This window comes from Camelus ferus, chromosome 35 (assembly GCF_009834535.1).
Source record: "Camelus ferus isolate YT-003-E chromosome 35, BCGSAC_Cfer_1.0, whole genome shotgun sequence".
In the NCBI taxonomy this organism is placed as follows: domain Eukaryota; kingdom Metazoa; phylum Chordata; class Mammalia; order Artiodactyla; family Camelidae; genus Camelus; species Camelus ferus.
In genome coordinates, this window is record NC_045730.1 from 8,669,168 (window position 1) to 8,688,568 (window position 19,401).

Genomic DNA, 19,401 nt, shown 5'->3' on the forward strand with positions numbered 1-19,401 from the left:
TAGAACAGATTCTCAGAGATGTCCAATGTATGAATGCCTCTAAGGATCCTGAAACATACTGCCAAATTCCTTCTCCAAATTCCAACCCCAAGTACATGTGAACAGTCTCTCATTTCTAGTACATTTACTAACCTGTCAGTCAAATTAGCAAATCCATTGTTTGAACTAGGATTTCTCTGACTACTAATTGAAATTTCATACAGTTTTGTTAACCAACTTTCTTTTTCAGGTGAGGTTCTTAAGCAAGGGGCAAACAGGATCAGACTGTGACAATACATCTCTACCTCTGATAGAAGGCAGAGGTGGAGAAGTCTGGTTAAAAAGCTATTCTGTAATTCAAGCCACGGAGAGAGAAAGACAGTGGCACTGCGTGTAAAGAAGAGACGCCAGGCTTGAGGAGGTGTTTCAGAAGACACAGCAATGGAACGTGGTGAACACAGGCTCATGAATGTCAGAGGAGCAAAACTAAAGTAATTAGATAAAATATATTGTAACTTTACAGGAAGCATATAGAAGTTGGTATGAGGAAGAAAAGGAAAAAGAGATTTTTGAGAGAAAATAATAGAGTTTGTTTTATGGACTTATTTAGCGAGAAGTACATGAGAACTTAATGAAGCACCAGGAGATTCATTCTGGCAACAGGTGTGTATGTGAGGTTGCTGGGAAACAGCTGTGAACTGAGCCCCAGGTAAACTGTGTTCCATCAAAAAGGAGGATGAAGGAAGAAAGTCTGGGGGAAGAACAGCAATACATAAACTCAGCTGGAAAAGAGAAGGATGTTCCTGAGGACAGTGGTCATAAATGAGAACCAGGAGAGCGTGGTGGTTGAGAAGGGATAATTATTATGATGACATCTATGTCTGGGTGCTGGGTGATGAGCTTTATATGCATTACCTTGTTTAATCAGTAAGAACAATCCTATTTTAAAAGATACAAACTACCCCATTTAATAGACAAGAAACTGAGGTTTAGCGCTTTTAAGTAATGGCCAAAGTTACAAAGCTAGCCTGTGGCGGAGACAGGATGATGGTTTCCTAAAAGGCGGGAAGCGTCCAGCAGTTCAGAATCTGCAGGGACATCAACTAAGAAGAGGCGACTGGGAGGACACTGGTGGCTTCCGCCAGGGCGCTGTGATGGGAGGACGTGTCAGAGCAGAGGAGACAAGTACACCCTACAACACTCAAACAAGAAGGAAATGAAAGAGGATGGGGAAAGGGAAGCGGAGGGAAGTTTTCTTGTTTTTATTTTACTTTCATTGAAGGATCGGAGTGCTGAGCACATTCATTGCCTGATAAAAAGTCAATGGCAAAGTCTACAGGTTTGAGGGTAGGAAAGGACAGATGCTGGAGGAAGCAGAGGTGATCAAGGACCTCAAGTGCCCTTTCTTCCCTCCCAAGAGCAGCGCTTCCCAAAGTAAACTCTGGAAACCTAGTCTTAGCCAGTTGTAACGAAACCTTACAATAGTAACAAAAATGCCACCTCCTTTAACTCTCACCCCAACCTTCAAAGACAGGAGGGGGAAGTACACATGAACAGAATTTTCTTAATTTTAGGTTTCTCATCAAAAGCACTCATTATGCTTGGTCTGGCGACTTATGTGTTGTTTGTGGCTTTGGTTGAAGGCTGTATCCATGTAACTCAAAAAATACAGTCATACCGCCTGCTAGTGAAACAGACTGTATCTGTATCGTGGGATTAAAAATATCAACAATATCATGATTTTGAAGGCCTCTGTACCTGAACTAGCATTTATCGAAGTGCGTCCTCTGACTGACTACATTCAGCCCCTTCCAGGAGGCGCACAGCGCTCATTACCCTATTAAAGTTTTGAGGACTCTTAAAATAAAACAAAAGCAAAACTGTTTCACTTTCTTTATCTCAGTGTTTCCAAACTTACTTTAACACAGAAACCTATCCTCACTTAATATTAGCTATGAAAATGTGAAACACACTTCAGCAAAAGCTGGCGCAGAAAAATCTTACCCACAAAGCTCATACTGACAATTTAACGCCTACGGCAAGAAGCCTTTAGAGTTTCATTCCGCTCCTCACAGAGACCTTTGCTTCCTCTGGACTCAAGGCACTAAGTCTCCAACAATTCACTTGGCAATTAAGCACATAATTCCTTATAATACCAGATATATTTAGAATTTAAATTTTTATTTCACTCTTGTTTCTGTGAGTATTTATGCTTTATCTTCCCAATTACACTGTGACATTCCTGACCTCAGGAATGAGGTCTGCTCTGAGTGCTCAGCAACACTGCTGATCTGTGTGCAGTGAGTGCAACAAAGTGTGTGTTGAGCACAGCAAACATTTATTTGCATTCCAAGCAACTTGCTATAAAGCTAAATTTTTTAAGCTTAATTTTATCAGCACAATTTTTCCACGGGCATACATGAACACTTGCATTTCATGTCTTTCCCACGTCTACCCATGTTCACTTTCTAACGTGACCTCTGAGGTGTCATTTTACTCCTACCGAGCCTGCATCCACAAGACGATGGGAAACGTGGGTTTGCCGGAACCACTAGCAGGCAGTCTGTTAAGACTCCTCAGACTAGAGGGGGAAGCTGTCTGGTAACAGGTCCCTGGTACTTACCAGGATACCCTGTAAGAAACTCACCACTACCCAAGGTAAAGATTCTTAAGGCAAGAGTCAATAAAAACATGGTCTATGACAGCATTCACTGAGGTCAGAGCATTTATGCAACTTATGTGCCCCAAACATTTGGACCCCCGACACCTAAACGGGCATCCTACAGGCACTGTGGCCTGACTCAACACACAACCCTATGTTTCTTCTGGGAACACCAATGAGGCCTGCTGGCTCTCTTGATCTTGGAGGATAGTTTTTACTTTACAAAAGCAAAACATGCGCTATCTACAATGGGAAGACAAGGTAGCAGCCACAGCTCACCTCCAAATTGGAATATCATTTATCAATTTCAAGCTGTTGAGCAGATTTACATTTTAAAAACTTAGAAGCCTATACATTCTCAACTGTTATACCACCATCAAGTTTCAAAACATGCTTACCAATAAAACAATCATATTCTTAAACTAAAGAATCCTCACTCAACTTATAGGTATATATATATATTACAAAAGAAATGCTTAAATACATACATGAAATCTGAAATCCCCCCTCAGCATGGAACAAAGATCCTCTGCTACATCAGACATGCAGGGATGCAATGTAGCAACCAATCTTGCATAAAATGGGAGCAAATCCAACCTGCAAAAGTTATATGTGATACGTGTAAAAGGAAAGGCACACCAGAAATAACTCATTTTAAAGTTTAAACTTTCTCAGATATATTCACACATTAGATGATTATAACAACTAATAATCATACAGACATGCCTATTTATTGCCACCGTAGTGAAGTATTTGGAAATTCAACTTGCCTTGGGAAACTTTATTAACAACCAGGTATTTTCCATTCAGTGCATTTATTGCACACCTGCAATTTTCATTGAGCACGCAATTTTGATAAAATATAAAATACCAAGAGAAGAAAGCATGGTTTAAATTTTTAATCACAGAATCACTGAGTAAACAAACCTAAAGGTAACTTAAATAGTACAAATTTCTTTTAAATCATTTCTTTCATTTATCCATGGGTAAGTTATTTGGAAACCTCGATGCAAAGTAAAAAGGTAACCATAACCAAAAAGGCATCTAAGGAGTCACAACCACACACGCACAAAAAAATCACAAAACCCACCAACTTATTTTACCCATTACAGAAGCCACCCGGATTCTCACACAGGGCCTGTTTACTCTTTACTCAATAAATGCAAATATGTGGTCACTAACACTGCCACCCCCTTCCCTCTTCAGAGCACTTTCTCATCAAAATTGGGTACAGCTCCAGAATCCACCACTCCAGGCAGCCACAACCAGTCAGAATCAACACACAAGCTAGAATTTATATTCCATTCCTGCCAGGGACATTATTTTATGAAACCTGATTATCCAATAACTCAACACTCAGCAGGTAAGACTCTGAGGATGAGAAGCCATGAGGAACTAACAAGCAGCTGCACTGACAGCAGGAAGTAATGGGAGCTGACAGGAAGGAAGGAAAGGGGAAAACTAGACAAATTCAAAACAAGAGCTCAAATACTACAACCTGAAGCCATTTAGAACAGCTACAAATAACTATATATGTCCTAAACCTCCCTGGATATACCACGATACTATAGAACAGGACATGAAAATGGCTGGATCATCAGAGCAAACTCTGCATACCACGAAAGGCTTAGAATTAGATCTGGAAAACTCCCAGTGTGGACAGACTCAGCCTTAGCTGGGAGAAGTGAAGGAAGGAAGAACGGAGATAAATTTCAAAGGTGAAGTCAAAAAGAGAAAAATGCTCAAATTCATGCAGAAGGGCCTCCAAAACTTTGTACTCCTCTTTGGCCACTATAATTTCTTTAAAAAATTATCATTTTCGGGGGCGGGTATAGCTCAGTGGTAGAGTGCATGGTGAGCATGCATGAGGTCCTGGGTTCAATCCCCAGTGACTCCACTAAAAAGATATTATCATTTATTTTGTTCTTACCAATGTGCCAAGCCCCATTCTAGGTATCTAATATACATTATTTATCTTGCTGATCCTAATATCCACCCTATCAGGTAGATAATATAATCAGCACTTAGAAATAAAGGTATAGATACTGAGAGAAGTCAACAATGTGGTGGTTCTGCAGTAGTACCTTGATAAATTTTAAATGCATTATATTCTTCTTTATAGAAAAGTACACTCTATTATGTAATGAACTGAATCAAAACATTTAATGTTAAGTTTTATTGTAAATGTTTTCTTAAATTATCTTAAAGTTTTATCAATTGAAGGCTAAGCGCCTGTTACACAGAAAATGCACACGTGGGTCACACTACTCCTTGATGATATTACAAAAATTAGGTATCCTGTAATCTCACACATACATAATAATTTTCTTACCGTCTGCTAGTGAAAAAAAAAAAGAAGAGAAAAGAAAAAAAAAGGAAAGCAAGCCTAGGGCAACTGCACACTTAAATTTCTAGCATAATCTACAGATTCATACTAATATCAAATTACTTTCTAAATTTTTCAAACTTTAGTTAGAATACTGTATTTTAATATAGCACTACTATATCTTAGCTAGAACACTAGGTTTTTCATAGCCACTTTAGCAACAATTTTTTTTTTTTTCAGTTCATGATCAATTACAAATACAGGACTTTAACCCTAACCCTAGGTTCCATCTCTCCCACACTACCACAACCACAGGTCAGAAGACTTAATTCTCAAAAGAGTTGAGGTCATGGGATAACAAAGGGCAATGCGCTGGGGGTCAGGAGGCTCAACCTGACCTCATCTCCTACTATTCTCCCCTGCTCACAGCTGCACCCTCACCGGTCTCCCCCTAATCCTCCTCAGAGCCTCAGGCACAAGCTGTCCTCGTTCACTGGAGTACACCTTCCCGAATATCCACGCCCCTTACTCCCTCATGAAGGTCAAATCTTAGTTTCAATGACATCCCCTCGCTGAGATGCTTTCTGAACAGGCCACTGAAACTGCAAATCGACCCCACCCCCAAACCCCCTACCCTACGCTATTTTTAAAAAAAATAGAATTTATCATCTTGTAACATATGATTTACTTGTTACATTTGTTGCTATCTTGTTTGTCACCCTTCCCCATCAGAACATAAACTCCATGGGAACAGTTTGCCAACACTAAAAACAGCGCCTGGAACACAGCAGGTGCTAGACAGGTATCTGTTATATAAATGGATATCTCTGGTTATCTCACAATTAACTATACTGTTAGCTTTTAGTCTAAAATACTTTTCATCATAATGAGGAAGTATCATCCTATTTTTATAAGAATATTAAATTTGATTCAAGTTTTGTATTTTATCGAACAAGAGCTAGTTTATCAATAATTATCTTTTATGCAATTAATGGGAAAATCAGTTTCTTATTTTCCCTACTGATGTTATATATATTAAGTATCTTTTCACTCCCAAGATCAATGCTCTTTGATTACACAGGATTTTAATTTTTAATATACTATTTAATATAATTTGCTAGTGTTTTACTTAGAATTTTTGTATCAGCATTTAAAAATGAGATTGGGCCATACTTGTAACTTCCTTGCTCTTTTTTTGTTAAGATTTTACCTATTTCTTCATGTTATAAAATGGCAAGGTTTCTTACCTATGCTTTGGAAAAAATGATACTGCAGAGAAATTAGTCTGAAACTTTCTACATTTCCTTCAATGATCACTGGCCTATTTAACTTTGTCATGAATCAATTTTGAAAATACATACTTTTCCAAAAACTTATCTAAGGTTTTCAAGTGGTTTTTAAATATTTCTAGCACACTGTCTGGCTCATTCTTAAACTTTTTTGATACTTTTTAAAAAAATTTTCTAAATAGTTCTCCACTTGGATTTTATTTTTTAAAGAACTAGCTCTTGAGTTCATAAAATTAATTTTAAACTTGGTTGTCTCTTTCAATAAAATTTGAGATTATAACAAGCAGTATCAAAAAAAATTTAACCAAACTATGTCATTTCCTTTTTTTTTCTTTCCCAGGCAAGTCACCTATACCTTGCTTCATATTTTTTTCCTTCTTCCAATTACATCAATCTACTTCAAAGCTTTTTCCAGCCCCAAAAGAAAGGTAGGTAGAGCCATCCATTTTAAAGTAAAGCAGCCTATGCTATCCATGAACACAGGTCAGTGCTTTCAGCTTCAATAGGAATTTAAAAATTAGTTTACGAGGTTCCCTAAAAGATCTTAACTCTTTTAATTAAGCCTTTCTAGGTAGTTGTAATTCTGGTTTTTGTTTCTTTTGGAACTGGTCACATGGAAGTAAAGTTAGATACTGCACTTGCTCAGAATCCTCTACTTGTAAACTCACCAAATCCTTTTTAAACTGACAACTTCCTAAAATTCCTTTTTTCCACTGTATCTTTTACAATGAAGTGGATAGCTGATACTCCATGTCACCCTGCCCGACATAAATCTTCAAGTTCTGGGACCATTCATTCATTACTTCACAGAATAAGATCCCCTATTGTAAATAATGTTAAGTGGACTAACACTGAAAAAACATGTACTTTCTTAAGTGTGCTTTTCTACCTTCCTACAAATGTAAGCCCAAAAGGGGACAGAGTGCTAAATGCCACCTCAATCACATGAAAGTTATAAAACACTTTCAATCAACATAAAGAACAAATTCTGTTCAATTTTAAGCTAGTTATTTTATTTGACTTTTCCAAAAGTGAACTAGAAAATACACTTAGATCCTTCCTTTGAAAACTGAATTTTATAACCTTCTGGGAGAGTGATAATCATTTTGACCAACAGTTAACGAGTGAACCACTTAAAAAGAATGCATTTCTAAAACAGTAACAAAATCTTGCTTATAGTTTCAAGGTCTCCTCAATCACACATTTTAAGTATTCTACTAGCAGTTAATGATCATCAAGCAAGTAAACACCTCGTCACTAACTACAATGACAAAACTGCAGAATGACACACACTTCTGTTCCTGAGGGAGAAGAGAGGAATCTTAAACGCTTTTATCTTGTCATCAATCAGCTTTTTAAAAGAAATGTCCAGCTTTTTTCTCTCTTTTAAAATCTAAAGAACTTAACTGCTGAAAACTATTAATTATATCTCTGTGCTCAAAAATGCTTAGGGAAAAATTAATGTGAAAGAACATTGTTACTGGTCAATTAAAGAATACAAAGATTTTTCTTCATAAGAAACACAAACCCGATGATATCCAAAAAAGACAAAATATAATAAACAAAAGACTGTGACCATTTACCCTGAACAGGCAACCAAATGCTCTGCTGACTTTTTTCACAACGTTGATGTTCCCAGTGCAACAGTGCCATCAGGTGGTATACCATGCTAACAGATTTCCCAAAACTCATTTTTTCATTTTTTAGCAAGCGGAAGGGGGTCCAATTAGAGAGTCCCTCACAAAAACTGCAGCAAACGCTAAGAGCTGGATCAGGAAAAGCTGTTCAAGATTCAAGTGAAGCATCCACCTCTGAAGAGTATTCTGAACATCCAACCATCTGCTAAAATGTGGCTAAAACCAAATGGCTTCAGAGTCACAAAGCCAATACCAGGTTCGTCTGTCTAAAACCAGGAACTAAGAGATTCTTAGGTACTTCCCCGATTCTGACTGACTTTAGACACGGAAGTCTGATTAGGTGCGGGAGACTTCAGAGGTCCCGGGAATGCTCCATATTTTGATCTAGGTGGTGGGTACACACATGTACGAAAGATATAAGCACTTCATGTGAAATTTCAATTATATGTGTGGATAATTATACTACATATTAACTACAGAATGGTATGTAAATATATAAGGGGATTGCGAGTAGATTTCATTTCTGTGGAGTCCTTCAAATTAATAGGCTAAGAGATACCATGTCTTCTGAGATTTTTTAAACCACTACTTACTGAAGGAAGAACACAACGGAAAATTAAAATAATGCATCAGATCAGGCCATTAAGAACTGTAAAGACAGAATAAATCAATTTTAAAAACTTTTGTGCAGCAAATGACACCAACAAAGTGGAAAGACAACTCACAGAATAAAAGAAAACATCTGTAAATTGTATCTGATAAGGGACAGTATAAAGAATATATAAAAAACTCACAACTCAATAATAAAAAGACAAATAATAACTTTAAAAGGGGTAAGGGATTTGAGCAGTTTTCCAAAGACATACAAATGGCGAATAAGCACATGAAAAGATGCCCAAAATCTTTAGCCATTAGGGAAATGCAAATCAAACCCACAATGAGACAGAGATGTAACTTCACAGTCACTAGGACAGCTACAATCAAAAAGGGACAGTGACAAGTGTTAGTGAGGATATGGAGAAACTGGAACGTTCATACATTGCTGTTGGGAATGTCAAATGGTGCAGGCACTGTGAATAATGGTGTACTAACGGGTTTAGCAGTTACTAAAAATTTTAAACATAGTTACCATATGACACAGCAGTTCCACTCCTAGGTATACACTCAAGAGAACTGAAAACATGTCGGGAAACTTAAACAGTCACACCAGAATTATTTATAATAGTTAAAAAGTAGAAACAACCCAAATGACAAATGCGTAAACAAAATGTGGTATATCTATACAATGAAATATTATTCAGCCTTAAAAAGGAAGGACATTTTAACACATGCTACAACATGGATGAATCTTGAAAACATACTAAGTGAGAGAAGGCCACATATTTTATAACTTCACTTACAGGAAATACCCAGAATAAATCCATAGAGATTGAAAGTAAATTAGTGGTTTCCCAGGACAAAAGAGAGAGTGGGCAGGGAGGGAATGGAATTGCCTGCTAATGGATATAAGATTACTTCTAAGAGGATGAAAATGTTTTAGAAAATTGTATTGTTGTGATAGTTGCACATACTTAGAACACTAAACTGTACACTTCAAATGGGTTAACTGTATGGTTATGTGAATTATATCCCAATAAAACTTTATTTTAAAGATAAGAACTGTAAAGAACCTTAAAAAGTTACCTAGTTTAGTGTTTCCTAAACCAAACTATACAGATTAGGTAAGACAGCTAAATTCTCTACCACAAATACATATATATGAAACCTTCAGGGCCTCACAGTCATAGGGCACTCAGGTGACTATCAGATAATTCATTCTGGTTTTTCTGGTTACCCAGGCTGGATGGGCTAAACGGACAAGTAGGGAATCCTGGCCAAAGAGAAGAATAAAGACACTCCCTGGATTCATGGCCTTTGGAGGGATAAGGAGGGGAGGAAATGCCACACAAAAAGGGAGGCACCCCTCTTTCAAAAATGTTTGTGGAATGTTCATGAAAACTATACAATAGGCCACAAGAAAAATTTCAAAATTATCCAAAAACTAAAAATAACCTTATTCTCTAGTCACAGTGCAAATATGAATTATTAATAACCAAGTTGGAAAACAAAAGTCCCACTACCTGGAAATTTCAAGCCTCTCTCAAACATCTCCTTAGATAACAATGGAAAAATAAATTAAAATTGAAGAATTTCTAGAAAACATAAAAAGAGAAATCACTACATGTCAGAACTAAGAGAGACAGCAAAAACCAAGGTCAGGAGATACATTAAATGCCCCTCAAAAGAGCCAAAGGAATAAAAGAAAAGAAGAACAAAATAAAGATAAGAAGAAAATAACGATAAAAGTCAAAAATAATGAATAAGAAAACAGTAGAATACATAAGTAATCTAGAAGCTGGGCGTGTGTGTGTGTGTGTGTAGGTGTGAAAAACTAAAATGAATAAACCACTAGCTAACACAACGAAGAGGAGAAAGAAGAAAAGGGGAAGTACAAATACAGAACTGTTTACAATGGCAAAAACGGGAACGTCCGAGGTGGTTAAATATAATACACTCATAAAAAGAAGCACTGCAGCTTTAAAACAAAAGAACAAGGGAAATCTTTATGCATTGATATGAAAAGATGTCTGAGATATGCTAAGTGAAAACAGTAAAGTTCAGAACAATAGATATAAGTTGCCCTTTGTGTAAAAAACAGAAAATACAAGATCTCTAACTGCATGTTCTTATACCTGCAAAAGAAACTTTGGAAGGGTATGCAAGAATCAAGACAGTGGCTTCTGTTGGGAGGAGCAGGAATTAGGTAGATGGAGAGACAAGGACAGGAAGGCTATTTTCCAGCATAGTGCTTAACATTTCAGGGTTCTGAGTCCTGTGAACGCATTACTTATTTTTTTAAACAAAATTTTTAATTTGCTAATGACCAATGTTAATTCATCAAGGATTTTCAAGCATTTACTATGTATCAAATACAATACTTGGTGTCAGAGACATTCAAAATGAAGAGCTCTAGTCCTCTTTTAAACAGCCCATAGTTTTTACAGTTTCATGGGGATACAGGCAGCAAACCAACTTTGAGCTGTACCTAATAAGCCTAATGCAATGTGCTTAGTTCTTCATATTATGAAGACATTATGTTGAAAGTCTATAAAAAAAGCACCCATGTGTATCAGGTTGTACATATGTAAATAAGGATGGTTGTTCAGGGAAGATAATTCTTATGTTAAGAGCTCAAGACTAAGCCAGAGATTTTCAGTGGGAAAATACAAGATATCCCAGATGGAGTAGAAAGCAGAGGCTTGAAAGTAGAGAGCAAAGGGTATTCAAGAAATCATTACAGATCAGGATTTTGCAAGGAGAGTGGCTACAGTGAAGGCTGAAGAAGCTGAAAGGGAGCTAGATAAGGAAGGGCATCAAACATCATGTCGCATAATTTTATCAGCCTCTACCTGTCAGGCACCGCACTAAGTGCTGGGGATGAGAAGTACACGCGGCCTCCTTCCCGCAGCTGAGTCTACACGACAATGCCCATGGAAGCCAAGGAGGCGGTTTCTGCAGTAGTCTGATGCGTGGCCCTTCCCGTCTCTGGCTCTTTGCACACACGGCTGCCTCTGCCAGAAATGCCCTTTACGTTCCCTTTCCTCATCCACCCCTAGCCTAGCTCAGCCCTTTCTCAGGACTCAGATTAAATGACCCTTGTTCCAAGCAGCCTTCTCTGGCTCCTGAGACTGATTCAATCAGTTCCACTTGTTATATACTCCATAAATAATGCTGGAATTCTTCTTGGTAACTGCACTTAAATCCTCTTTTTCTCCCTCTCCAAACCATAAGCTATGTGAGTACAAGAGCTGACTCTGTCTTGTGCACCTCTGCATCTCCAGCACTAATCACAACATATTACAGATCCTTGATGAATGAGTAAGTTTTACAACTTAATTCAACCTTTCTTGATCGCTCAGGCTGACTGCAAGAAACCTAAATTTTTATACTTACATATTTCAGGTGTGTAAGACTATGTGGTCTCCTTCTCATGGCTCCAAGAGGCTACGCATTTCAAGAATTTGCATCTTTATTTTTCTCCTGTCCTCTCAAATCATAAAGTTTTACTTCCTACTACTTTCAAGACTGATTCTAGCAGATTCCAACTACTTCTAATTTGCAGCTGTGAGCTAAGCAGATAAATCCAGTTATAAAGGATATAACTGGCATAAGACCAGGTAAAAGTGTATTGTTCCTGAGCAGCTTTTTTTGGGGTGGGGATGGTGAAGTGGTATGGAACAGGGTTACAGGGAGGCAAAATTCTCTTTTATAAGTAAACTACTTAACTATCGCTGAATAATTTCTTTTTGTTAACAGTGCCTTTTATTTTTGCTAAATTTGGTTCATTTTATGCTAAAAGTCCAGATAACTGTTACTGCATGTTTCTTCATTCAAATAAATAGTTGAAAAGAAAACTATGAAAGTAAACATTCCATTGTATAGGTCAAGAAAAGCATCACTTGAAAAAAATTGGTCCACAATATTAAAAGATATTTGAGTTTCAAAGCAGAATGTGTCTTACAATCAAAGCCTTAAAAACAACTGGCAATATTTTTTTTCTCTCTTAGTTGTACATGAAATAATGGTGCACCTCATAATGCAATATATAATTTTATATAGTAAAAATAATTCATCTATGATTTTCTCAATTTCTGAATTACCTACTCACTACATTAGCACATTTCACCTTCTTTGCCCCACTAAAATGAAAAACCAAATGCTCACATTAATTAATGCTGCTGACAGGAGATAAAACCCAATATAAAAGAAGAAAGAAAAGTAGTGATTTTGTTCACTGAGAAATTTGACCAATAGGAGACCAATGGATGAACCAAATCAAAATTTTGCTTAAGAAACATTTAGTGAAATCCCTCAGGATCCTTATCCTTTGGGGAAAGAATCTAAGCTATGTTGTATGTAATCATCGTAACAGACAACAAAATCCTCTAATTATTCACTGCTGAATAAACAGAGATGGATCTCCTCCAGGTTCCTGAAGTCCACAGTCTATGACCTGTTGTGGTCCTAAAATACGCAGGTGATGTAGGTGGTGTAAATTTAGTGTAACTTGGGAGTATTAGATTCTCTAAAAGCACTATGCAACTGAGTAAGCTGCTTGAATTACTAGCAACATAATCATTAATGAGACTTCCAATTCAAAACTATCATAATTACCAAAAAAACCTTGAAATTTTTCATTTAAAGACAACTCTTGAGAATTAGATACTCAATTTAGTCTGATCTCTCCACAAAATGAAAACTCTCCAAATATATATATATATCATTTATTATTTTTTTCCTCAGAGGCAAAAATGTAAACCTATTGCTTCTAACAATGATTCAGTTATTAAGTTCCTATTATTCTTAAACATTTTCTCTTGAAATAACAGGAAAGCATCAGAAGAAACATTTCCACTAGAGCCAATGAACAAATGAACAAAAATCAATGAGAAACAAATTCTAGAAAATATGCTAACAATAATAATAACTTCTGTTGACAAGGGACATTTTTAAAGAGATAATAATTAAGTAAGAACTTAAATCTTCCAATCATCACTGCAGGGTAAAAACACAAACAAATCCCTTTTTTCTTTAATACCTACCTTTGTCTGGGAACTATAAAGAGTGCCCGTACCAACTTCTTCCTATTTGCTTTTGTGTTCATGTTCATGCAAAAATCCATTGCTGCCTATAGGAGAAAAAGCAAACTTTTTTCTTAAAAATATCTCGATTTAGCTACTGAAAGGAGAAACCCTGCCTGCTACAATGGATTTCTAGTAGTCCTAAACAGTTTAGAATGGTTTTAAGACACCAGTATTACAAACACAACCCAAACTTCAATATATACAGGTTAAGAAAACAACAAGTTTAAGTTATAGTCTAAAAAAGAAATAAACTGTTACCAAAATCCTTTGGGCATCTCAATATTTTCCATCTATAGGTTCACATGACTATTTTATTATTAATCCCAGTCTTTAGGTTGATTTGAGGATCAGATGCAAATAAAACATCCTCAGATTTACCTAAACTATAAAGGATTTCAACTCTTCACTATAGACAGTGAAACATCTCCCATTAGGTTAAAACTTTTGATGAAACAAATGGCTCAACCAATGCTGATTAGATTCAAACCCAGAAAACTAACTCATTGAAAGTTCATTCACCAAGATTGAAACTTTATATCAATATTAGTCAAGAGAGTAAAACTCATTTAAATTTTTTCTTCTTCTTATAAAGGGGGTATAAAATAAACTTTATTAAAATTTATACTTTGTAACAGTAAAGCTTATTAGAGCTAATTAGAATAACAAAGAGGAAAGGTGAAAATACACTAAAGTTCCTTCAAGTAATTCACCCATATGAAACATCAAAAAATTATGGACTAGTATAATAAAAATCCCAAAGGTCATGTATCCAGAAAGAAAACTGATTAACAAGAAAACTTCACACACACACAAAAACTTCTCAAATCAATACTTTTGAAAAAAAATAAAGAAAATATAAAGAAAAAAATTTAATGGCTAATAATGGCCTTTGTTTCAACACAAATTTAGAAACAAAATAAAATGTACTTCAATAACTTTTAATTATCCTTTAAAATGCAAATGTACTTTACATAATCTATGAAATACATTTTATAAAAATAGAGAAGGCAATAATCACTTTTTCTACGACAATAATCAAAGGCCAGTTAGATGGGAAAAAAACTGTAATTCTCAAAACTGCAAAGATTAGGAGCTCATACAATATGTCAATGCCTGGTACAAACACTAGTGGTTCAATAAACATGCAGAATAAATGAATCAAGACTACATGAAAAATCCTGGGAAAACTGCCCAAATTAATAAATTTGAGGAAATTAAAAAGAAAAAAAAATCTTCACATGTATATTAATTCTTAGATTTAACCAGTTTTGCCCTTTGGGGAGAAATGGAAGCAAAGACTTCACTGTGGTGGTGTCTGTCTGCCTGGGTCACAACTGCTGCCTGACAATTCAATAAGCAGTTTTTTTTGAAAACTTATTTCAAAACATTCGAGGTACATGAAAGACAGTTCAAGGGGAGGCTATAGCTCAGTGACAGAGTGCATGCCTAGCATGCATGAGGTCCTCAGTTCAATCCCCAGTGCCGCCATTAAAATAAATATATAAACCTAATTACCTAGACCCCCCACACTACCTCCCCCCTAAAATATAACAAGCAAAAAAGAGTTCAACAATCTTTAATTTTATAAGTAAAAGTAAATTTTTCTGATCATCAAATGCGTGAAAAAATAAGCATCACCATGAATGATGTTACCAGTATAAGTCACCTAAAAGAAATCTTCACTTGGGTTTAACTCAAAGAATTCTTATGGTGGGGGGGTACAGCTCAGTAGTAGAGTGCATGCTTAGTATGCACGAGGTCCTGGGTTCAATTCTCAGTACCTCCACTTAAGAAAAAAAAAAAGAGAAGAAAAAAAAAAGAATTCTCAGATTTTTCTATTTTCAAACTACTTTCCCCTCTTAAGCCGTTTGGACCTTTGCCAATACATATGGAAGAAATTCCTTTCATGCGGAAGCTGACTCCCAGAGGAAACCACTGAGGTCCAACAGAGAAGGGTAGCCTCCTGTTTTCCACTTGACCCTCCAAGAGCTAAATCAGAATTTAACATACGGTCATTACTGGCAAGAGCTCTTAACAGTGCAGGACACTTTACAATCCAGGTTCACATGAGCTCTTCCCATTTGACTTTCATTACAGCACTCAGCATGGGTGTGGGGCACAGCAGGCATGTCGAGGTCTCTCTCTCATCCTGTTTACATCTAATGAATATATGAAAATTTAGCAGAGGAAAGATTCGATCATATCCCAACCTTACAAAAATAAGCAACTGTTTAAGAGGTAGTTTTGGCTACATTCTACATCAGAAAGATCAAAGAGACTCTCTCTTAAAACAGAAATAAATGCTGTAATTACTGTTTGAAAACTATTTACAGACCTAATCACTCCAAAAGGTAAGCCAATTTGGAATCAGTTTCCAGCCTATTTGATTATATGAACAGTTACTGAAATACATCTTAAATTATTTGTAGAAGAGATAAAACAAGCTGAAAATTGAAAAACAGTGTAACGTCTATAGTTCTCTATGGAGGACCTCAAAGCATGATGGGGGAAGAAAAGATAAAAGATTACATTACGCCTTGACCAAAAAATGGCCTAAAGCAATGATTTTCAAACTTGGGTCTCAAGAGTCCTTTACAGTCTTAAAAGGTGTTGAGGACCTGAGTGAACTTTGTATATGTGGATTAATGCATTTATCGGCATTTACTGTTTTAGAAGTTAAAACAGAGAAATTTTTAAAATATTCATTCACTTAAAAATACCAATAAAGGGACAGGGGAAGAAAAGAAAAAAATACCAATAAATCTATTAGTTATTAACACTTTCTGAAAATATTTTTTTAAATGAAGAAAAATCAGTAACAGTAGAGTGGCATTCTTTCAGAGGACAGTCAGATTCTCGTATCTATTTATGCATTCAACCTGCTGTGTTGTTTTGGATGAAGTATATGAAGAAACTCTGGTTTCACACATCTATGCAGCTGGAAAGGGAGAGGTATTTTAATATCTTTTTCAGTAGTTATAGATATCTGATACTTCACCAAAACTTGACAAGTGGTAGTTTCTTCATTGTTAGTTGCAATGTGAAATCTGAAACCATATCAATCAACTTTTCATGGATTTTCATAAAATCCATTAGTTGGGGGAGGATACAATGGCAGAGAGAGTGCTTAGCATGCACAAGGCCCTGGGTTCAATCTTCAGAATCTCCACTGTAAATAAACAAACAAACCAAGCCCCACCCCCCACCCCCAAATCCACTGGTCTGTCTTGCACTCTGAGTGGATTTTTGTTCACTTTGTGTACTCATCATTTACAGCAATGGTTCACTGAGGTATGCAGATCTTCCAAATACTTCCATAATATTTTCAAATTACATTATTTAACATCATCACCAATATCATCAGAAAAGTCTTATCGATAAATTATGTTGGTGGACTTAAGTTTTCCAAAATTCTAATTTTTGTTGAAAACTCAAATTTATTCATTGGCAACGAATATTTTCAGCTATTTCCCTTGAAGTGACAGGCTCACCTTGTTCATCTTAGAAAAATGTTTGCTAAATACCCAAGTTTGAATAACCACAGTTTGTCCATCAGCTCTTTCAAGTAAAAATGGTATTTTATGCAAAAAACAACTAGCTTAGCTTGCAAGTCAATCACACAGGTGGCTTTTCTGGAGACAACCTGAGACAGCAGATGTGCTTTTCATATCTTTCTCATTTCATCAGGTTAAAATGAAGTGTGCTCAAAGGTAGAAACTAAATAAAATCACCAATTTTCATGATTCAAGGAGATTCTTAAGTGAAAGTGGCATTGTTTTTTTAATTGCAAATTCATGGCTACGAAGAACACAATGGCCACTAGTCCAGTTTGCCGCCACTGCATTATGATCCACATTAAAACACCAGCAACTTTACCCATCATCACTTTTGCAAACGTTGAAAACACTGAACAAGCGGCGGGGGAAATCCTAGAACTAGTGTGAAAAGTGTTTTGACTTTACAGAGCCCCTGAAGGTGCCTCAGATGACACCAAGAACCTACAAAGCACACTTTAAGAACTTCCTGGTCTAACAGTATTTTCCAAACCGTGGCATCCCTACATGAAGGGCAGAGTCAAGCCAACAGGATCCTAGAGACAGTTCCACCCCAAACGTAAGATCAACAAACTGGTTCCAACTGTGTGTTTATTTTGGATTCCCATGTAAGATTCCATTTGAAGAAATGGTTCATTCTATGGCCAAAACAGTCCAAAAACCACAGACATTCCTAATTAGAGCTATCCTACAAGGTCTATGTGCTTGAGTAAAGTTACATAGAGACAATCATACCTTGTCTATCAGATCGCGGTTCACACAGTTGGGCAACTGCTGGAGGAAAGCATCTACTATGAGCTTGAGATGAGATCCAGTGCTGGCTTCTTCATCCTCTTGTTCTAACATAAAAGTAGTTTTGAAATAGGTTAAAAAAATATGTAGACAATGTAAGAATGAAAACATCCAATAATAAGTTATTTGGAACACAGATAATCTAGAGCATTTTTCTCACTCATGAAAAAAATGAAGCACTGAGATATTACCCTAGAAAGTTTGGGCATCTCTACAATCATAATTCTAAACTAATCATCACAGTCTTTCAGATATCAAGTATAAAAAGGTAAACTTGCATGAGACACAAAATCAACGTCATAAATTGCATGTAGTTTTATTGTAGATCCATTATTTTTATCTCTCGGGCATCCCTTCTCCCACACTTTCAGTTAACATTACGATCACTGCTTGCCATCAAAGGCAATCCACGAGACTGTGCTGGGGCAGGTGCCAAGCTAAGCTAGTTGCTTTTTGCATAGAATACCATTTTTACTTGAAAGAACTGATGGACAAACTGTCGTTGTTCAAACTTGGGTATTTAGCAAAGCACTCAGTACACCACCACTCCTCTCAGCACAGGCCAGCACGGCCCAGAACTATCCAAGTCCTTCCATGCTGTGCATATACAGACAGTGGGAGAGAACCCCTCTCGTCCTTTGATGTCACCAGCTGGTCTGAGCCTGGGGCAGCCTCCAGCCATGCCTACCCTCCCTTCATGACACGGAGAAAGAGAATCTACAGTAGGAAACAATGAAGCCAACAGAGAGAAAAGCAATACTGACAAGAAGGTATCCTTCTAATAAAGAATTGTAACTAATAAAGAAACCTGATAGGAAGTATGCAGGAAATAATTAACAGTGTGATATTTTTATCACTAAAGACAAAACATTATTCAATTATAAAGACAAAATTATCACAGATGAACTGATACACTGTCTTTTTATCTCTCAACCATTTTAGAATAATTATTAAATATATTTTTATACAGATTATATCAGAATTAATTTATATTAAGGACAATGCTAGAAGGTAGAGTATAAGAAATATCCATTAAGATTTAATTATCACTAAAGTCTGTGGTCACATAATATGGGACATGTAATATTTCTGTTTCAAGTCAAATTCCAAAAAAGTGATGGCCTAGAAACAACAGGAAAACAAGGAATTAAAGAGTAAAGATTCATATTCACAGGCAAGAGCTTTGTGTATAAAAACTAAACAAAAATTAAGGTTTTTGGCAGAAGTGTTTACCTTGCTCATCAAGAAGTTTCTTTGTAAGATCTTCAGCTTCATCTCCACCCTCTAACTCCAAAGCATCATCATTAATCTCTAGGTTCTCCAACTCAAGTTCCAAATCATCAGGATTCGGTACCTCCTTATTATCCTTAGGTTCTTTTGCTTCTGTTTGAAATCAAAGAATCAGTATCTCTGAATTTAAAAGTCATATTGAAATCCTGCTGCAAAAAATACTTAAGGATTCACAAAATCTGTATCAT

At 36.3% G+C, this 19,401-nt stretch overlaps 1 protein-coding gene across 5 annotated transcripts in view; it reads right to left on the minus strand.

Moving 5' to 3' along the window:
- Positions 1–19,401, minus strand: part of UPF2 (UPF2 regulator of nonsense mediated mRNA decay) — a 114,297-nt gene that overhangs the window by 70,564 nt on the left and 24,332 nt on the right. For all 5 annotated transcript variants that reach the window (XM_032474024.1, XM_032474023.1, XM_032474022.1 and 2 more), the window contains 4 exons: positions 19,157–19,306; positions 17,867–17,970; positions 13,536–13,621; positions 3,130–3,238 (listed from right to left, as the gene is read on the minus strand). In XM_032474024.1, the coding sequence (XP_032329915.1) occupies positions 3,130–3,238; positions 13,536–13,621; positions 17,867–17,970; positions 19,157–19,306 (449 nt within the window). The remainder of the gene's footprint in view (positions 1–3,129; positions 3,239–13,535; positions 13,622–17,866; positions 17,971–19,156; positions 19,307–19,401) is intronic.